The sequence below is a fragment of the Sarcophilus harrisii genome, chromosome 1 (genome assembly GCF_902635505.1).
Source record: "Sarcophilus harrisii chromosome 1, mSarHar1.11, whole genome shotgun sequence".
NCBI classification, from domain to species: domain Eukaryota; kingdom Metazoa; phylum Chordata; class Mammalia; order Dasyuromorphia; family Dasyuridae; genus Sarcophilus; species Sarcophilus harrisii.
Window position 1 is genome coordinate 274,945,905 of NC_045426.1, and position 21,384 is coordinate 274,967,288.

At 35.4% G+C, this 21,384-nt stretch overlaps 1 protein-coding gene across 1 annotated transcript in view; it reads right to left on the reverse strand.

Annotated features, from left to right (window-relative positions):
* XYLT1 (xylosyltransferase 1) overlaps nucleotides 1-21,384 on the reverse strand; it is a 414,523-nt gene that overhangs the window by 186,555 nt on the left and 206,584 nt on the right. Inside the window, exon 3 of the mRNA XM_031942799.1 lies at nucleotides 14,531-15,050. Within this exon, the coding sequence (XP_031798659.1) occupies nucleotides 14,531-15,050 (520 nt within the window). The remainder of the gene's footprint in view (nucleotides 1-14,530; nucleotides 15,051-21,384) is intronic.

Sequence of the window (21,384 nt, forward strand, 5' to 3'; positions counted from 1 at the left end):
AAAAAGGATTAAACTGTGACTTATCCAGGATCATACAAGTGTCTCAGGCCAAATTTGAACTCCAATTTTCCTTTCTCCAGGCCCAGCACCATTATGCATCAAATATCTAATTTGTAAATGGTGTAAGTTATTATTACCCCCATTTTATGAATGAGGCTCAAAGGGGTTAAGTGAAATGTGTGCTAGAGCTAGCTCTAACAAGCTTTCAGAGTCTATTGTTAAATTTTCAGTATTCTTATTAACACTCCAGAAATAGGCAATCACTACAAATCATTTTATTTGATTTATTGTTTGGCTGATTGTCTAGACTTAATAAAATGTTAATAATGCAGATTAAACTTTAAAAGTATGTATGCATAAACCTGTCTCCCCCAGAGTCCAAATGTTAAACATCTACCAAGATACTCTTATACTGCTATATAAACATTGAGCTCAGCAGGAATATAGGAGAAGGTTCAGAGAATGAAGTCATCACAAGACTGAAGACCTAGCAATTGTAGAATTCTCTTCAAAATATTTTATATAGGTGGCAGTTATAAAAACTACTAAGACTGAAAACTGTACTACAATTTTGGGGACACCATGGATTTACCACTTCCTAGTTCCAATGCCTTGCACACAGTTGGCACTTAATAAGTGTTTGCTGATTGATAAACATTTTCACATTCTCTACCTCATTTCCTCACCATAAGAATTTATTTATTTGGAGTAGGGGTTGTTATCTCCTTTTATATATTAGGAACTTTAAACTCAGGAAATGAAGTTACTGGACTAAGATCACAGGACTAATTTCAGGTGGATCCAAGAACTAGGCTTTCTGACTCCCTATCTACTACATGATCCTACCACCATGCTCTTAAAAGACTGAGGGCTGATGCTTCTGCTCTGATACCCTCATAGACAAGGTAGTATCTCTAGAAGAATTTTTTATATGTGCAGTTTCCTAAATTGTGAGCCAATATTCATATCCAATCAATCAATCAATGAAACATTTATTAAGTACCTGAGCTAAGCACTGGAGATGCAAAAAAAAGAGGCAAAAGATAGTTCTTAATCTCAAGGAGCTTACAGTCTAATAATGGAGGAGACAACATGGAAACAAACATATAGAAGCAGATTACGTACAGAATAATTAACAAAGAAAAGCCTGGAATTAAGAGGGGTTAAAGAAGGCTGTTTCTAGAAGGGAGGATTTTAGTTCTGTGTCCCTACATAATCAAGGCAATGGTGGACAATCTCTGAGTAAAGGGGGAGATATTAAGCCTCCTGATCTGAAGCTAAGATATCTAACATTTGACTACTCACAGCTGGGCAAACTCAGTTTGGAAACATAGGGAAGTCTTTTAGTTTCCAAAAGACCTCATGTTATCTGTGAGCAGAACGAAAACTGATTAGTGAAACTTTATATTGAACTGCTTCAAGCTATTGTCTTCTTCTCCCATGAATTCAAGGCTATAATCACACTATCAACCTTTCATTCTAGACACATCATCAGGAATATCCAGAGGATAGGACACACATACACAGACATACAGAGAAAGAGGCAGACAGACAAAAAGAGAGGAAGGGAGGGAGGGAGAGAGAGAGAGAAAAATGAGAGAGACGAAAGAGAGAGAAATATAAGAGAGAGGAAGAGAGGGAGGAAGGGAGAGAGGGAGAGAGAGAGAGGAGAGAGAGAGAGAGAGAGAGAGAGAGAGAGAGAGAGAGAGAGAGAGAGAGAAAGAGAGAGAGAGAGAGAGAGAGAGAGAGAGAGAGAGAGAGAAAGAGAGAGAAGAAATAAGTATGTAAAGTAGAGTCTCCTGGGGAAAATACTTATTTGTGCTGGAAGTTTTAGAAAGGGAGTGGCCAAATTATGGCTTTGAGGTTTGGAATGACAGTGATCCCTCCCTCTCTATTGGTTTCATGCCTACACTGCTGGCATCCCAATAATGATTTGCTCTCTAAGCTTTTTCGGCTTTGCTTCCGGGCACAGCAATCACAGAACAAAGGAAACCTCTCTAATGATGAGTTCTAAAATAAATAAAATAATTGTATAGCTGGCAAAGTCCTTTGGGGGGCTGCAGAGAGGAGAAAGGAGGAGAGAGTACATTTATTATATTTCCCTTGATTCTATATTTAACAGGCTGAAAAGTACTGTGGATAACTTTGTTTTCTTAGCATATGGAAGGTCAAGAGAAAAAAAGAGCCTGCCTTTGTATGATATATAACCCTTTCTTGAGAGCTTCTTTCAAGTGACCATTTCATTTTTGTATCCCAGTGCCTAGCACTGTGCCTGGCATATAGTAAGTATTTAATAAATACTTGTTGACTGACTGATCGATGATCTGCCTACTTCTCTGGAAACCCAAGGATACTAACTAGAAAAGTCTGAATCATTGGTGATTTTCCTTGAGCAAACTTTGCATATAGTAAAAGATATATCCTTTCAAAGAGTGAATCCAGAGACCAGATGTTTAGTAAGGAAAGGATTGGCAATCTTATTCTGGGGCCAAAGGACTCTTTTCTCCCTTCAAAAGAGCTCAAGGAATACTTTCTAGCCTGAGATTGAAATCTGCCACATAAATTCATAGGATATCCCACAAATTAGTAAACTTCATAAATTCTAGTATACCATATGAAGGCAATTGATAGTAAATTGAGTAACAACAGGTTTTGATTAATAAACATCAAACCTGGAGTACAGTTTTTACAAAGTCTTTTCACCATGTTATGTTAGCAGATTCTCCCGATACTATGAAAATTATACAGGGGGCACTTTAGTATAATGAAAAAAAATCAATAAATTTGGATTCAGAAACTCTAGGTTCAAATTTGATCTCTGAATTTAATATTTGTGCAAATAGAAGTAGTATAGTATTATGGAAAGACTGCTGAACTTGGAAATGGAATATTCCATCCTGATAGGTCAAATACTAGTTTTCAGATTTATTACTTATGTCCCTGGCCCAATGAGTAAAACAGAGCGCTAGACCTGGAACTGAAAAATCCTGAGTTCACACACAAATGTGCTCTGTGACACTGAACAAGCCATAATCTTGTTGGTAATCTCTTGAAAAGAGCCACATCTGTCAGAACTGGTCATCATGTAACTTGCCATGTACAATGATCTGGTTCTACTCACTTCACTTAACATCAGTTCATGTAAGTCTCTCCAGGCCTTTCTGAAATTATTCTACTGATCATTTCTTATAGAACAGTAATATTCCATAACATTCATATACTATAACTTATTCAGCCATTCTCCAACTGATGGGCATCCACTCAGTTTCCAGTTTCTTGCCTCTACAAAAAGGGCTGTCAGAAACATTTTTGCACATGTGGGTCTCTTTCCTTCCTTTATGATCTCTTTGGGATACAGGTCCAGTAGAGACACTGCTGGATTAAATAGTATGTACAGTTTGATATTCCTTTGTGCCTTCAGAATGGTTGAATCAGTTCACAACTCCACCAACAATGTCTTAATGTACCATATCCTCTCCAACATTTATCATTATCTTTTCCTGCCATCTTAGCCAATCTGAGAGATGTGTAGTGGTACCTCATAGATATTTTAATTTGCATTTTTCTTATTTAGATTTAGGGCACCTTTTCATATGACTAGAAATGGTTTCAATTTCTTCATCTGAGAGTTGTCCATTCTTTGATCAATTGGAGAATGGTTTGAATTCTTATAAATTTGAATCTATTTTCTATATATTTTAGAAATGGGCACTCTCTTTATCTAGAAAATGAGAGGACTAAAACTGATGAGCTAGTAAGGTTCTTTCCACCACAAAATCTATAATCCTATGAGCCTATGACTCATTGTTTCATTGGCAAGGCAGGCAATTAATCAATTAAGAAATATTTATCAAATAACTAAATTTTTTCCAATTCCAAATCTATGATTCTGTGGGTCTATTTGCTTTCCTGGGCCTCAGTTTCTTCATCTGAAAAATGAGGTAAACAAGGCTGTATGAACTCTTTCAGATGGATTATCCCCATTTGAAAACTAGGAAATCTGAGATACAATAGAGATAAATGAATCATCAGAGGTTGAGAAGCTCATTAGCAGCAGAGGTATGATTAGAATACATACCCCTTGATTCACATTTCTGTGCGTTTTTTTTTTTTAAATCAGACCATGCTGCCCAAATTTTCTGGAGCCAGACTACTTTACCAGTGAACAGTTACATCATCTTGTCTTACTTGTGCTGAAGGCACAGGGAGGGACTTTCCACAGCTGGCTGTACCATCTGGAGTGAGACAAACATCCCATCAGCCTCTCTCTGCAGATGGGCAGCAAGCTTTCTCCTTTCCAAAAAGCCACTCACCCGAAGTCTCTGGCCTTCTCCCCTGGCTATTGAATAAATGGAGCTTGTCATGTCCACAGACAACTGCCCTTATATTGTAGCCCAAGTTTCAATTCTCATTCCTGATACTCAGAAAATCATGTCCTGAATGTCATGGAGGCTGCAAATATTTATTTCATCAGTGTGATAACACTACTTTGTACAAGAATTCTCACTTCAACTCCAGCTATAGAAAGTTGTTTTCCATGGTCTCAAATACCAGGAAATGTACCTTTCCTCTATTTTTAAGCAATTATTTGATCATTTGACCAAATTGACCATTTGACCTCAAACTTTATTATATGTGTGTGTGTGTGTGTGTGGGTGTGGGTGTGTGTGTATTTACCAATAGTCATTCCAAAGAGAATGAAAAGTTCTATTAAAAAATCTGCATTATGTACATAGATTAGAGTTAGAACATATCAGATTCAAAAGGGACCTTGGAGATCTAGGCCAAACCTAAACACAAATACTAAATCTAGTCCATAGCATTTGCAAAAATGGTGATGGAGTATCTGTCTGAGATCTCCAGTAATACACAGTTCACTCTCTCATTTAGGTAGCCCAATCCTCTTTTAATTAAATTCCACAAACATTTTTATGTACCTATTATATAAAAGACACTTCGCTAGACAAAAGGGATTTGGGGACCAGATCACCAATTCAGATCAACATCTGTTCTGCAATTATAGTCCTGGAGAGTTTTGAGAGATTAAATGACTGGTCCAGGGTCACACAATCAGGATATGTCAGTGGGAGTTCTTGAACCTGAGTCTTTTCAGATCCTGTTCTCATCCACTATTCCACATTGCCTCTTGGATATTTTAAAATTCACAATAAAGAATAAAAAATTAGAAATAATGTGATGAGTTCCATTTTAATGTGTTAAGTTTAAAATGCTACTTGGAATATCTAGGATCAGAAGATGGTTGTCAATGTAAAGTTTTAAGAGATTATGACTAGATGGATGGATCTGGAGGCAGGGGGTGAGGGTGGGGAGGGGAGCATTGGCATCAAGATGATAATTAAATACATGGAAGATCACTAAGACCCAGAGGGAAAGTGCAGAGAGAATTCTAGAAGGCCCAGTATGGAATCTTGGATGAAGTTACAAAGAAAGAAGGCTGAAAAAATGCCATTGATTTTTTGCAATTATTAGATCACTGGTAACTTCAGAGCAGTTTCAGTCATATTACTAAGTTGAAAAACATATAATCTAGTCCTATTAAAGCAATCTAAACTAGATGTAGTAGATAGAATCTGGACCCTGCAGTTGGGAGGACCTATATTCAAATCTGGTCTCAAATGCTTAATTCCTGTGTGATCCTGGACAAGTCACTTCATCTTGTTGCCTTAGTTTCCTAATCTGTAAAATTAGCTAGAGATGGAAATGGTAAACCATTCCAGTATTCTTATAAGAAAACCACAAATGGAATCATGAAGGGTTGAACACAACTGAGAAACTACTGAACAACAACAAAGATTGCATGGGATCTTTTGGTGACCACACCACAGTGGTAAACCTACATTGAACTTACAATTTACTATAACTGCTATTTTTTTAAACATAGCAATGCCTTTCAAGCCATGTCCTTTCTGTTTTGTATTTTTGTGATTGATTTTTTGAACCCAAGGATCAGATTTCACTTACACTTTTATTACATTTATTTCGTTTAAATCAGAGACCATTAAAGGGGAAAGAGAGCATGAAACAAACAATTAAGTGGATTTTAAAATATTTTCTCTTTTTGGTGACATGTTAATTAGTTTATTCTGGAGAATGAGTAAGCTATTTTATCTTAGTAGACTAAAATTATTTTATTTGAACTAGAGAGGAATGGCTAATGGGACCACTTGGCCCTATTTCTGAACATTTGCCTTATTCTGACTTCACTCCAATGGAAATGAACGAAACATCTGGTTGCCTCCAGGGATTATCCACAGATGGTATATTTCCTTGCCCAGCTTGGACAATTAGAAATTAGGAGATGTGCCCCCACTGTTCAGCTGAATTAGGTAGACTAGATATCTACTACAGAAACCAGTGACTGGAAAGTAGTAATTTAGGAAGCAACCTTGAAGAAAAACATGGCCCCATCATCGTCTGTTAAAAAAGACTCTTAAAGATGCATATCTATATATGCATATCTATATGTGTGTGTATATATCTGAGTGTATATATATATGTGTATATATAATAGGTATAAATATGTATTTTGTGGGTATATATGTATGTAGGTAAGTATATATATGTGGGTATATAGATATATGTATGTGTGTGTATATATGTATATAAATTCCTGTTTTAACTGTAACCTGCTTGGGAGAAGTGATGGGGAAAAAGAAGAAAAAAATAAAATAAAAAGTGCACAGCAGAGAACAAAAGAAAACATACAAGGAAGTAAAGATGGACAGTTTAGTATATAATGTGTTCTATGACTATATATGCTTTCTTGAAATAGAAATTTATTGTTACATATTTTAAATTCTCCCTAGGCACATGACAATGTTTTTTTTTTCTTTGTGGCTGTCTTTCTATTTTTTCTTATTTTTGCATATAAGTTTTAAATAAATACATGATTTTTTAAAAAAAAAAGATTAAGTGATTATGTGAATACAGTATATATAATACAACCAATATCTATTCTTTATACCCCAAAAAGGATTGGACTACTTATCTTCTCTTATATTTATGTGTGTATGTACCATTTAGGTTATATATTGCCTTTTTGTGACGTATTTCCTTTTAAGGTGCCTCTGGAAGGGAGAGGACAATAATAACCGTGATCCATTCTCAGAAATAATAGTTCTGGAAACCAATGATAGGAGCACAGAGCAATAAAATAACATAGAGAGTCTTAAACTATTTAACCTAGAATCTTTGAAATTATTTCATCCAATTTTATCATTTTTGCATAAATATAGCTTTTCAGAGTTGAAAGATATCTCAGTGGACATTAAACACAATTCATATCTAAGAAAGACTTCCCTCTCTAATATGTCCACATTGTGATTTACCCTTTACCTGAAGAAATCCCAATTGAAAGAGAACTTATTCCTTCTGAAGGCAGTCCATACCTCTTTTATATTACTCTAATTATTAGGAAGGTTTTCTTACAAATTTGCCTCTTTTCAATTTCCATCCATTGATTCTTGTACTCTCCTCAAAGAACCTAAAGATTTAGTTTAATTTTTCTTCCAGATGAAAAGTTTTTTTTTTAAATAATGAAAGACAGTTAAATGTCTCCTCTTGGCTAAATGATCCGAATTCCTTCAATCAGCACTTCTCTAGATACTTTTCTCTCTCTAGTTACTGTATTTTAGGCACTCTTAAGATTATTCATTTCCTTCCTAAAATAGGCCACATAGACTTGCACATAATACCCAAAATGTGGTTTGACTCTCATTTTGTTAGTCCTGGAAACCAGCCCTCTCTCGACCTAGCATGAGAAAATACAAATAAGGCAATGAAAACCCATATAGGGAAGTACATTGTAGAAGATCACATGTTTGCATGATATGAAAACAACACTGGATTTGGAATCAAGCTCAATTCAAGACTTTACTACTTACCTTAGAAAAGGTACCTGTTCTCCTAAGAAAAAATCCCCAGGACCAGATGGATTTACATGTGAATTCTACCAAATATTTAAAGAACAATTAACTCCAATGCTATATAAACTATTTGAAAAAATAGGGATTGAAGGAGTGCTACAAAATTCCTTTTATGACACAGACATGGTACTGATAGCTAAACCAGGTAGGTTGGGAACAGAGAAAGAAAATTATAGACCAATCTCCCTAATGAATATTGATGCTAAAATCTTACATAAAATATTAGCAAAAAGATTACAGAAAATCATCCCCAGGATAATACACTATGACCAAGTAGGATTTATACCAGGAATGAGGGCTGGTTCAATATTAGGAAAACTATAGCATAATTGACTATATCAATAACCAAATTAACAAAAACCATATGATCATCTCAATAGATGCAGAAAAAGCATTTGATAAAATCCGACATGCATTCCTAATAAAACCACTTGAGAGGATAGGAATAAATGGACTTTTCCTTAAAATAGTCAGGAGCATATATTTCAAACCATCAGTAAGCATCAGATGTAATAGGGAAAAACTGGAACCTTTCTCAGTAAGATCAGGAGTGAAACAAGGTTGGCCACTATCACCATTATTATTCAATATTGTATTAGAAACACTAGCCTCAGCAATAAGAGTTGAGAAAGAGATTAAAGGAATTAGAGTAGGCAATGAGGAAACCAAACTATCACTCTTTGCAGATGATACGATGGTATACTTAGAAAAAAACAGAGATTCTACTAAAAAGCTATTAGAAATAATACATAACTTTAGCAAAGTTTCAAGATACAAAATAAATCCACATAAATCCTCAGCATTTTTATACATCACCAACAAAATCCAACAGCAAGAGATACAACAAGAAATTCCATTCAAAATAACTGTCGATAGCATAAAATATTTGGGAATCTATCTACCACAGGAAAGTCAGGGATTATATGAGCAAAATTACAAAACACTTTCCACAGAAATAAAGTCAGATTTAAATAATTGGAAAAATATTAAGTGCTCTTGGATAGGCTGAGTGATTATAATAAAGATGATAATACTCCCTAAACTAATCTATTTATTTAGTGCCATACTAATCAGACTCCCAAGAAACTATTTTAATGACCTAGAAAAAATAACAACAAAATTCATATGGAAGAACAAAAGGTCAAGAATTTCAAGGGTATTAATGAAAAAAAAATCAAACAAAGATGGCCTAGCTATACCTGATATAAAACTATATTATAAAGCAGCAGTCACCAAAACCATTTGGTATTGCCTAAGAAATAGATTAGTTGATCAATGGAATAGGTTAGGTTCACAAGACAAAATAGTCAATAACTATAGCAATCTAGTGTTTGACAAATCCAAAGATCCCAACTTTTGGGATAAGAATTCATTATATGACAAAAACTGCTGAGAAAACGGGAAATTAGTATGGCAGAAATGAGGCACGGACCCACACTTAACACCATATACCAAGATAAGATTAAAATAGATCCATGATTTAGGGATAAAGAACAAGATCATAAATAAATTAGAGTAACATAGGATAGTTTATCTCTCCGACTTGTGGAGGAGGAAGGAATTTGTGACCAAAGAAGAACTAGAGATCATTATTGATCACAAAATAGAAAATTTTGATTACATCAAATTAAAAAGGCTTTGTACAAATAAAACTAATGCAAACAAAATTAGAAGGGAAGCAACAAACTGGGAAAACATTTTTACAGTTAAAGGTTCTGATAAAGGTCTCATTTCCAAAATATATAGAGAATTGACTCTAATTTATAAGAAATCAAGCCATTCTCAAATTGATAAATGGTCAAAGAATATGAACAGACAATTTTCAGATGATGAAATTGAAACTATTTCCACTCATATGAAAGAATGTTCCAAATCATATTGATAAGAGAAATGCAAATTAAGACAACTCTGAGATACCACTACATACCTGTCAGATTGGCTAAGATGACAGGAAAAAATAGTGACAAATGTTGGAAGGATGTGGGGAAACTGGGACACTGATGCATTGTTGGTGGAGTTGTGAACGAATCCAACCATTCTGGAGAGCAATCTGGAATTATGCCCCAAAAGCTATCAAACTGTGCATACCCTTTGATCCAGCAGTATTTCTACTGCACCTATATCCCAAGGAGATCATAAAGGAAGGAAAGGGACCTGTATGTGCTAAAATGTTTGTGGAAGCCCTTTTTGTAGTGGCTAGAAACGGGAAAATGAATGGATGCTCATCAATTGGAGAATGGCTGGGTAAATTTTATGGAATATTATTGTTCTGTAAGAAATGACCAGCAGGATGAATACAGAGAGACTTACATGAACTGATGCTAAGTGACATGAGCAGAACCAGGAGATCATTATATACTTCAACAATGATAGTGTATGATGATGTATTTTGATGGAAGTGGATATCTTTGACAAAGAGAAAATCTAACTCAGTTCCAAATGATCAGTGATGGACAGAAGCAGCTACACCCAGAGAAGGAACACTGGAAAATGAGTGTAAACTGTTTGCATTTTTGTTTTTCTTCCCAGGTTATTTTTACCTTCTGAATCCAATTCTTCCTGTGCAACAAGAGAACTATTCAGTTCTGCACACATATATTGTATCTAGGACATACTATAACATACTTAACATGTATAAGACTGCCTGCCATCTAGGAGAGGAGGTGGAGGGAGGGAAGGGAAAAGTTGGAACAGAAGTGAGTACAAAGGACAATGTTGTAAAAAATTACCCAGGCATATGTTGTTGATAAAAAGTTATAGTAAAAACAAAAGAAAAAAAAAAGGTACCTCCTCTTTCTATCATACAGCTTTCTAAAACAGTGATTTTTAATGTAGTCAGCATATTTGCTTGTATTTTGTTTAAATACTTTGATAAGAATATTTCAATATAATCAACTTAATTTGTAATCCTATGTATTTTATTTTATGAAATTAAAAACATTGTTCTGAGAAAAAGATTCATAGATTTCACAAGACTGTTGAAAGGGTCCAGGCCATAAAAGAAATTAAGAACTGGGCTAGATGAATATGACGATCTCTTCCAATTCTAACATTTTATCATCCTATTTTTCTAACTGTGACCCTCCATAGTTATTAACCAATAGAATCAGGATTTGAGTCCAATTTTTAAAAGGGAAAATACAGGGAGACTAATCTAGGAGATAAAAAGGTGCCAGCCAATTAAAAGTTGCTGCTGATGTTGGTAATAAGAACAACCATTGGCAAAGAGATGTGAGATGAAGACAGGAAAAAGGATTAGAAGTAATTAAGAGATCCAGGATTTTCAGTTAGAGATCAACCACTGATAGCTCTTACCGGGCAGCTCTTTGCAATTATGGCTTCCCCATGTAGACTGGAATTAGGGACCAACTTTTAGCTATAATAGAAAGGTATTATAACACTCTGAGCATCTGGAACAACTCATCTCCAAAATACACAATACATCCAATCAGAGCTTTTGACAATCTGCAAATTTTCCTGCTCCCTTTCTGCAAACTGCTCTCTCTCTGGATATGTTTCCCTGGGACATCATGTGGGTTAAATTCCTTTCCTTTCCCATCCCTCCTCCCCCAAAATTAACTGCTTTCCCAATTGAAGAGGTGCAGTGTGAGTTAGGCAATTTGCAATTGCAAATAATTTACATTTGACAAAAATAACTGGGGTCTCAGTAGAAAATAAATGATCTTGAAGTTTTCAGCCTCTACCTTTGGCTGCAAGAAATATGTTTATGTATTCTCTTCAGTAGCCATTTAAAAATGTCAGCATTTGAAATCTTTTTGATTGAAACTTCAATCCTTTCCACTCTAACCCATGAGGGATATTGTTGCCTTAATTATATTTAACTTCTAGCATAATGTCATGTTAAAGTTGGGATTCTGTAGTATTGAACACAATGACAACAAGAGTCTTATATATGCAGATGTATGTATGTGTGTGTGTGTATATGTGTGTGTGTGTGTATATATGTATGTATATATATATATATATATCCTTCCAAATTCTTTATTTAGTGAAAAATGAAAGAATTTCTAAGCTGAAACTGCAGGTCCTAGTTACACCGACGTAAATTCTGGCGTCATGGCTTCTAGAAGTGAACACAATCTCCCTATGTGGTGTAATTACATCTTAGCTTTCTGCAGAAGAATAGTTTATAGCTTAAATGCTATTAATTGTAAGCCGTTTTGTTCCACGGGAAGTTGTTCATTGATAACTACCCAATTAGGGTTATTTTGCAATTAGTCTATTCACAGTAAATTTATTGCAACAGGAGGAGTCTGTGGAGCAGCAAATTAAAGAGTTGTTGGGTCTGGATATGCAAGGACTCTCAAATGCCAATCTTATTAAACAGTTTATAGCTCTCTGGAGAATTCTGCCATGTTGACTAATAGAGCAAAGGTCTTGAGAAGTCCCTGGTAAACTACTTTGCCTGAGAACATCCAATATGCAAGATTCCTTCAACTTTTATTCATGAACTTGTACCTGTACATGTGGCTGTAAGGTAATATAATGATGTAGGGTAAATATCTACCATGGGATAATGTGGTAAATGTAGCTGCATTAGTAGTCAAAGATATCTTAGTCTATCCCAAAAGTCTCTCCTTTATATTCATAGGAGAAATAGAAAGGTCTAGACATCAGTAACAAAAAAACAGCAGAGCTATCCCAACAACTGAATACTTACTGCTAAACCTTAAAATATGAATCACCTCTTTATAAGCAGCTGATTTAAAATACGAATTCCCTTTGGCTTTAAGTAATATATATATATTCCAGCAAACAAAGTAAACAAACATACAACTGGCCTTTCTGTAGAGCAAAAGTCATGAGACAACAATAAAAGAATTTTTTGGTTCTAAGAAGAGGCAGAATGTGAGACCTTTGTCACATCCTACCATGCAACAGGGAACAAAACCAAACCTTTCAAAAGGAATAGAAATCTGCAACATAAGGAAATGCTTTCCTACTGATAACTGAACATGCTCTCATTTATACTGGAAGATTAGTGGTATGTAAATTTTACATTGGTTTCTTCACTAGTGAGGATAGATTTACTCTGAGCCATCTATACGCCCCCTTACTCATGACTCATTATTTTGTTGTTGTGTCCAATTTTTCATGCCCCCGTTTGGGGTTTTCTTGATTCTGGAGTGGTTTGACATTTCCTTCTCCAGCTCATTTTTTTTAATCAGATGAGGAAACTGAAGTAAACAGGACTAAGTGACTTGCCCAGGTGTCTAAGATTTGAACTTAGAAAGAAGAGTCTTATGTAGTCATCTCTAATCACTTATGAAGCTGCCTAGAATCCTTTCAAGGAGTTCACTGGTGTTTTCAGGAACTCCAGTTCCGTGTTCCAAATGGTCTATCAGGTTAAATTGGGAATACTTTACTGTTAGTTTATCACTTAACTGGGTAAGAACTGCAAAATTTCATAATGTAAATATGCAAATGCCAATGAGCCTAACTTCTTAAATTGTGATTCTTGATTCCATGTCTCATAATTGAATGTGGAGGTTGTGAAATTATAATTTATTTTAAGCAAATATTTGATTTGTATGCCTATTTTATATACCAATATACCAAGGTCACATCAAAATTTCTTGGGTGAAAAAGAATAGGGAGTGGGGAAAAGTTTAAGAAGCACTGATCTAGAAAAATCTCTAAATACCTATTAATCTGACCAACGAACTCAAAGAAAACAAGGAACAATTATCTTGCTCCCACAAAATAGTGATCAACAGAGTAAGCCTACCACAAAATTTTGTCATCCTTGAAACTTCTTTCTTCCTCACCTCAAATAATTAATCACTTTACAAATCTCATCATTTTGACCTCCATAATATTGCTTGTATCAGAATTTTTTTTCTCTAGTCACCTATTGTTATACCAATAAAGAACTGTTAATTGATTGATGGAGAATTCTAAAACTTTCATCCTTCTTCCATCACTGGTGATGGATTATTCAATCAGCATCATTCCAGTCCTTAAAACTATCTAATTATTCTGGTGAAAAAAGAAAGAGGCTATGGTCTCACTTTATAGTAAGTCTTTTTATGTGTCTCATTATGTTTCTATGTGGTGGCTCAACTTCTCCATAAACAGAAGATTCCTGCAAACAGCCTTTACAAATACTGTGTCCTTAAACACTGCTTCAGGCAACATAAGATTAAGATATAATGAAAAGCCTGTTTCTGTGCTCTTTAAGAGTTTACAATTTTGAATATTGTATTAATGTTAAATTAAATATTAAATATCCTGGTAATAGGAATGTTATATGATATTATTTTTGTATTTTTTTGAGCATCTAGCACAGAAATTGGTACTCAGGAAATTCTTGTGGCATGAATGAATAAGTCTACCTGAAGTTGAAGCCTTCACATATTTTCAGATTCTTATAACTTAAATGCAAAATTCTGAGGTGCTAAGTTACCTTACTACACAAGTTGAACCCAAAATAGTAAAGAAAGCATTTTGAGCATTAGCTGCCCAATGGAAAAAAAAATGAAGTTGGGAATGAAAGATGAAGCCAATATGATTCAGAGAAAACATTCCATTTTGATCAAATCCTCTCCTAGTCAATGACTTACCTTCAAGGGGACAAAAGCGGGTCACTTTCTCTGGCATGAGCTTCCCCACCTTGTGTTGGCAGTATATCTCGGCAATTTCCTGGCGACATTGCTTGGACTTAGACCGGGACAGAGCTGAGATGGCTTCTTTCCCAGAGATGTCGCACCTTGGCGGCTGGTCATACTTGAGTTCAGGGGAGCCAACCCCATTCTTTCTGACATGGGGTTGCTTGGAGGATTTAGGACTTGCCTTGGCGGCACTACTGTTCTGGGCAGCTTGGTTGCTATACTGCAGGGCTTCATTAGAGCCTTTTCCCAGGAGTGAATTCTCCTTTACTTTTTCCTCCTGTTCCAGTTTCTTCTTCAAATGTTCCTTTTGCTTACTCAGTGACTTCTTTCCCAAGTCTGGCTGATGCTTCTGCCTCTGAGTCCTTGGGGCAAAGTTACTGTTATCAATATTTTCAAAGTCTTTTGGCACTGAGTTTTCATTGTTGCTGTCTGTCCTCATTTTCTCCTTGGGTCGGTGAGAAAAATATCCATCCTATTGAGAGTGGGAAAGAAAATAGAAGTATTAACAGAAGTGCATGATTAACGTGACAGATATATGAAATAGTAAAAAGGGCATACAACTGAACATATACAGAAGACAGAATTTTACTTCAGGCTTTGTGCTATTAACTAGCTTTGTAATCCCTGGCAGGGTTACTTAGACATTATGGAATTCAAATCCTCCAAATGTACAATTAAAGAGTTACATTAGAGCAGTGATTCTCAAACTTATCCATTCATTCATTCATTCGTTCGTTCATTCATTCACTTATTCATTCCCATACTGCATTCCTTGCCAGGAGAGATATTGGCACATTGAACATTTAAATGGGCAATAAAGAAGGGTTATGGCAGTATCAAGGACTCCAGACCCATTATCCAAGCCTTGGGATTCAAGTTAACAATTAAAGTGATTAACTATTTGAGGTGAGGAAAAAAGAAGTTTCAATTATTATGGGTAAGGCACTATACTAAGCACTACAAAATAGAAAGCCCGATGTGCAAGCAACTTCCATTCTAATGAGAGAAGATAATACATAAAAGGAAACTGAATAGGAGAAGGGACAAATAAAGGAGAATATAAAAGGCAAAGATGGTCCATATTGTAGCCTGAAAAGATTCTTTTGTCTCTTCTTTCCTCCTTCTCCTCTTCTCTTTTTGCTTCCCTAGAACTCAAAGCAGAGGAGGCAGCTTTATTCTTCTGAGGGATAAAGTGGCAATGATGACCTTTCCAATGCCATGCTGAGAAGATCTGATAGGAAACCGAATCTGCTAATAAGAGCTGGGAAATATGAAAAGCTAGCTATATAGAAAGAGATCTCATCCTCTGAAAATCACTGGACTAGATGGTCTCCAAGATCCCTTTGAGATACATGATTATCTCAATTAGACCATTATGGAGGCAACTAGATGGCACAGTGTAAACAGCACTGGATCTGGAGTCAGGAGGATCTGGGTTCAAATTCAGCCCAGATACTTCACACTTTCTGGCTGTGTGATCCTGGGCAAATCACTTAACCCCAATTACTCACAAAAGAAAATGAAAGAGCTAATTAGACCATTGTGAGCAGAGGTTAAAAAAACATATTTAAACCACAAGTTCAAGTTCTATCATAAAATACTGTTGATCTGAACAGAGATGTAATTCCCCCTCCAAAATGCATGTTATATATAATATTTACATGTGTTACATATATCATTACCTTTATAGTATACACTTACATATAGAATCTATCAAAAAATAGTCTGTGCCATTGGCAGGGCCAACTTGGTACAGTGAAAAGAATGTTAGATCTGAAGTAAGAGGTCTTCAGTTTGAAATAGACTTGCTACCTATGAACTTAGTCAAGTCCCAGAGTAACCTTATCTTAGAGAAAATAGATTCTCTAGAACTCAGCGTGTGCTCATGTGCTATCAGTCACACCTGTTATATTTATATCAGAAAAATTTAGTAGCAAAGAACTAGAAACAAAATAGATACCTAATGATTGGGGAACAGCTAAACATAACCATAATACCTACATTTAATTTCACATTACCACAATATAAAAAACAATATATATGAAAAATATAGAGAAGTCTAGAAAGATATAACTGATACAAAGTGAAATAAGAACCAGCAATATACTAGGCACAAAGACTACAACAATGTAAAGAGGAAGAACAGCAAAAAACAAATCTGAGAAATATATAATTATAATGACCAATTTTGGCCCTGAAGAAAAGATATGAAAATCATCTTTTTTTTTCTTTTTAAAAAGATTTGGGCATGGGGCAGCTAGGTGGTGCAGTGTAGATAGAGCACTAGACCTGAAGTCAGGAGGACTTGAGTTCAAATTTGATCTCAGACACTTAACACTTCCTAGCTGTGTGACCCTAAGTCACTTAACCCCAATTGTCTCAGGGGGAAAAAGATTGGGCATCGTTGGAAGGAACTATTTTATTAGAATTTATTTGTACATTGGTTAATTTTGCTAAACTACTCTTTCCCCCTTTTTTATTCTTTAAGGTTTGGTTTTCAGGCTGAGGAAGGGAGAAGAAGGATATGCTGAGAATTCAATGTAAAAAGACAATGATAATTTTTAGAAAAAAATAATGAAAGGGCTAATTGGACTAGATAGCATCTAAGTTACCTTTCAGCTCTAAATCTAGAATGCTATCATCTAAGAAAAAGATATTCAATATGATTATATCAAATGTGTCAATTCACATTTTTCTTCCTCCTTTAATTATATTCTTATCCTCAATCATATAAGTCAAGTCCATTCCTTGAAGTGTTAGGCTTGATGAAGTATTTTGATAGGGTAGAAGGGAATTCTGAGTCTGGGCATTTTTTTTACACTGCCAGTGCACACTGGGATAGTAATTAAGTACTGAGAATCCAAGGATGTATACTTATCCATTCTTGAAGCAAGGATAAAAAAAAGACATGCCATAAAGAGGTATGGCAGGCAATATGATATAACAGATAGAGAGTTGCCCCAAAGCCCATAAAAACAGTTTTGAGTTTCATTTCTGACATACGTTGTTGGGACACCCTGGGCAAATCATTTAAACTTTCAGTGCTTGTAAGCAATTCACTAAGGCTAAGAATCCTGACCAAGTGTGAAAAGAAAGAAACACACAGAATTCACAATATCCAGTTATGACTCCATTTGATTTTATGAAAGTCTGAGGAGCATCCTAGAGCTAGTCTTAGTGGCCTCCTGGATGTTGCAGTAACAGATACAGGAAGTTTCATGGGGTACTAGATAGGGCAATGGAATTGCGTTCAAGTCCCATCTTTTATCTCTAATGATGCAACTGGCAATCTGTCTGTATCTCAGATTCCTCTTCTGTAAAACGGAGCTGATAGAGAATTCAATATCCTCTCTAATTCATTCCAGTTCAAAATCTGTGATTTTAGAAATAAATTGCAACACACGTGGAAAGGTGATAGCAGGCTGGAAGACCCAGAATTGAGTGATTTTGTAAAAAATGTTAACTGAGCACAGTTCAGCAATAATATCCATATTTCCTCTTGAATGTATTGGTACCTCATAAAACCCATTGCTGGGGTCATGATCTCAACATATATCTGAAAGGATAAAAGGACAATACCTAGGGGGAATTTTGATTACAGACAAAATACTGCCTACATAATTTTGCCCCTGTTGCTATAGAAACTCATCTGAGAAGAACAATGACTACCACAGATTTCTAGGTTTTATTTTCAAAATGGGGTGTATATGTGTGTGCATGTATGTACATATGTGCATAGTATGATAACATATAATGATTACAAGATAATGGGTCAATCTTAGTTTCAGGAAGATCTGAGTTTAATTCCTTCCATTGAGTCCATGCTGGATGTATTAGCTATGTGATGCTGGGCAAGTAGTTAATCCTGTTTGCCTTAGTTTTTTATTTGTAAATTAAACTGGAGAATGAAATGGCAAAACACTGCAGTATCTTTGCCAAGAAATCCCCAAATGGGGTCATGAAAAATTGGATATAACTGAAACAACTGAATAACAACAATATTTGGAGAAATTCAAGGTTCTACCATTACATCAATGTGTTGGTGTGTTAACAATACCCCTATAAAATTGATTGTTCCCATCTTTTATCCTCTTTGCCAATTTGCTGGGTGTGAAGTGAAACAATTGTTTTGATTTAAATTTTTCTTATTAGTAGTAATTTGGTATAATCGCATACATATGTATGTGTATATGCATACATATAGTTACATATATTCTTTTGAGAATTATTTATTCATATACTTTGATCTGTTATCCATTGGAAAATGACTATTTAATCTCTAAGTACCTATGGCAAATCTTGAAGATTGTCAGAACCAATTTGCTAATCTGACAGTTCAGGGAGTTTACAAACTGGAAGTTCTCTATATAAATGTAATCATAGGTCCTTAATTCTTCCTTGTCCCCACAAACAAAACAAAAAAAAAAAAAAAGAAAAAATTTTTGATAGGATACTGAGTCTATTCTTTCCTTTTCTTCTCCTGTCCCCAGAAAACAATGTGTGTTAGCTAGGAAAAAATCCAGGATAGGACAGTCAACTGTGTATCACAGTGCCAGATTTGATGTAATAGCTGGTGACATAAAAGGGGTTTCTGTGCCTAGGTGCCACTTATTTTGCCAGTGCTAAAGGTTGGTAGTGCTCATTGAGGATGGTCAGAGTTAGGGAAGAGTCAGGGATTTAGGAAAGCAAACGTGTCCATTCTTGAAGAAAGGAAATGAAAAGATCTGCCATGAAGACCTATTACAGGTAGTGTGACATAACAGATAGAAAGCTGGCCTCAGAGCCCCAGAACCCTGGATCTGAGTCCCATTTGTAACACATACTGATGGGATAACACTGGGCAAATCACTTAAACTGTTAGTGCTTTAGTCAATTCACTTAAGACTAAGCTTTGGACAAAAGTGACTGGAGAAGAGTTTCTTCTCCTGGGCTATCCTTTTACCAATGAAATCACAAGTTTAGTTCCTTTCCTTGTATAGAGCTATAAAAGGACTAATTCCCAATATTGAGCTGTACAAACAATATATTTGTTTCTTCCCCTGTGGTCTTCTGTAGAAAGAGTGCTGACCCTGGATTCAGAGGAAGTGAGTTCAAATGATATTTCTGACATTTATCACTTGAGTGACCTCAGGCATTCAACAACATTTATGGAGGTGCCAGGTACTATGTTAAGTGTTGGAGATACAAATATAATAAATCTTCCTTGGAAAGGCTTACAAGTAATTTAATCTCAGATTCTTTACATATAAAATGAAGGGGTTGGATAAGTCCTTTGAGGTGGTCTTTCAATTCCAAATCTATTAACTTTTTGATTCCAAATATGATCTTTAGGATCCTAAAATACACCTCATTTTTACCCTGTCATCCTTTCATTAAAAAGTAAACTATGATATTTATCTGAAACATTGTTTTTCTATTTCCACCTCTTGGAAGAGAAAAGAGTCATATTCTCATTGTTCCTGCTCTATTTAAAAAATCAAAATGGCTGAAAAAATGGCATGACCTGTCCATTTATGAACACAGATTTTCCCTTCTTTGGAGAGACAGAAAATTTGCTTGTTTTCCCTCTGCTGTCCTCCTTAACTAACATGAATAGAAATCCTTCTCATAAGCACATTTTCAAGGAGCTAATGAGTCCAGGGAATAGCCAAAAAGAATTTGCATCCACAGACATCCGTGTCCTTTCTCATCAGTCGCATTTGGCAGAATATTTAGGTTTCTGGGTCTCCTTTCATTCCCCATTAACTGGTGGTCATACGCTCAATGCCAGGCAGAGAACACTTTGTTTTAAACTACCTATTTAAAAGCTCCCATTCTTCATTGGTTCCTGGATGCCCTTCATAGAGCTTAACTGGGCACAGAGCAACATTGCAATTACCTTGGGTTTTTTCTTTTTTTGGCTGGGAAACCTATGAACACTAATCTGACAAACTGAGAATAGGAAGGAAATTCTGCTAGTTAATTTGTCTTATCAGTAGCTGGAATTGCTATCAATTCTAATTTAACACTTGGTTAACACACACAACCTACCCAAAACATCTGTAGAACAATAGGGATGATTAACTCCAATATGGCCCGGAAGTGGATTCCAGTCCAGAGGTTTTAGAGCCATCACAGGCAATGAGATGTTTCAAGTATGAGTAAAAAGGGGAAAAAAAGTATATCTTAAAGTGAGGTATTTATGAGAATTATCCTGAAAAAGTAGAAATATACAATGGAAGGAGGACCAGCTACTTCTATAGGTCTTGAAGTCAGACTTCTATTCTTGAGATGTTCCTATCAGTCAAATTTGAAAAGTGTTTTACATGTACAGAATATCCCAAAGGTTGTAGAACAAACCTTACATTTTCTCTCATTTGATCCTTCCAACAATCCTATGAAGGAGAGAGTATAAGCATTTTTAAAAATCCTTGTTTTATGGATGGATTCAAAGCAATTCAGAGAAGTTACATGATATACTCAAAGAAATCTATGCTAGAGTTCTAAATTTGGCAGTCAGAAAGACCAGGGTTCAAGGCTTATATATGACTTAGCTATATGAGCCTGGGCAAGTTACACTTGCTAATCCCTGTTTCTTTCTCTGTAAATTGGGAATAATCATACTTGTATCTATTGTACTGATTTTTGTGAAATTCAAAGGAGGCATTGTGTCCTAAGTGTTTTGCAAAACTTAAAGGACTGTATTAAAAACATCTAAGACAACAGCAGCTACATGATGGATATAGTGGATAGAGCACTGGATCAAGAATCTAGATGACATAAATTAAAATCCAGTCTCAAATATTTGATTGTGTGAAATTTTGGAC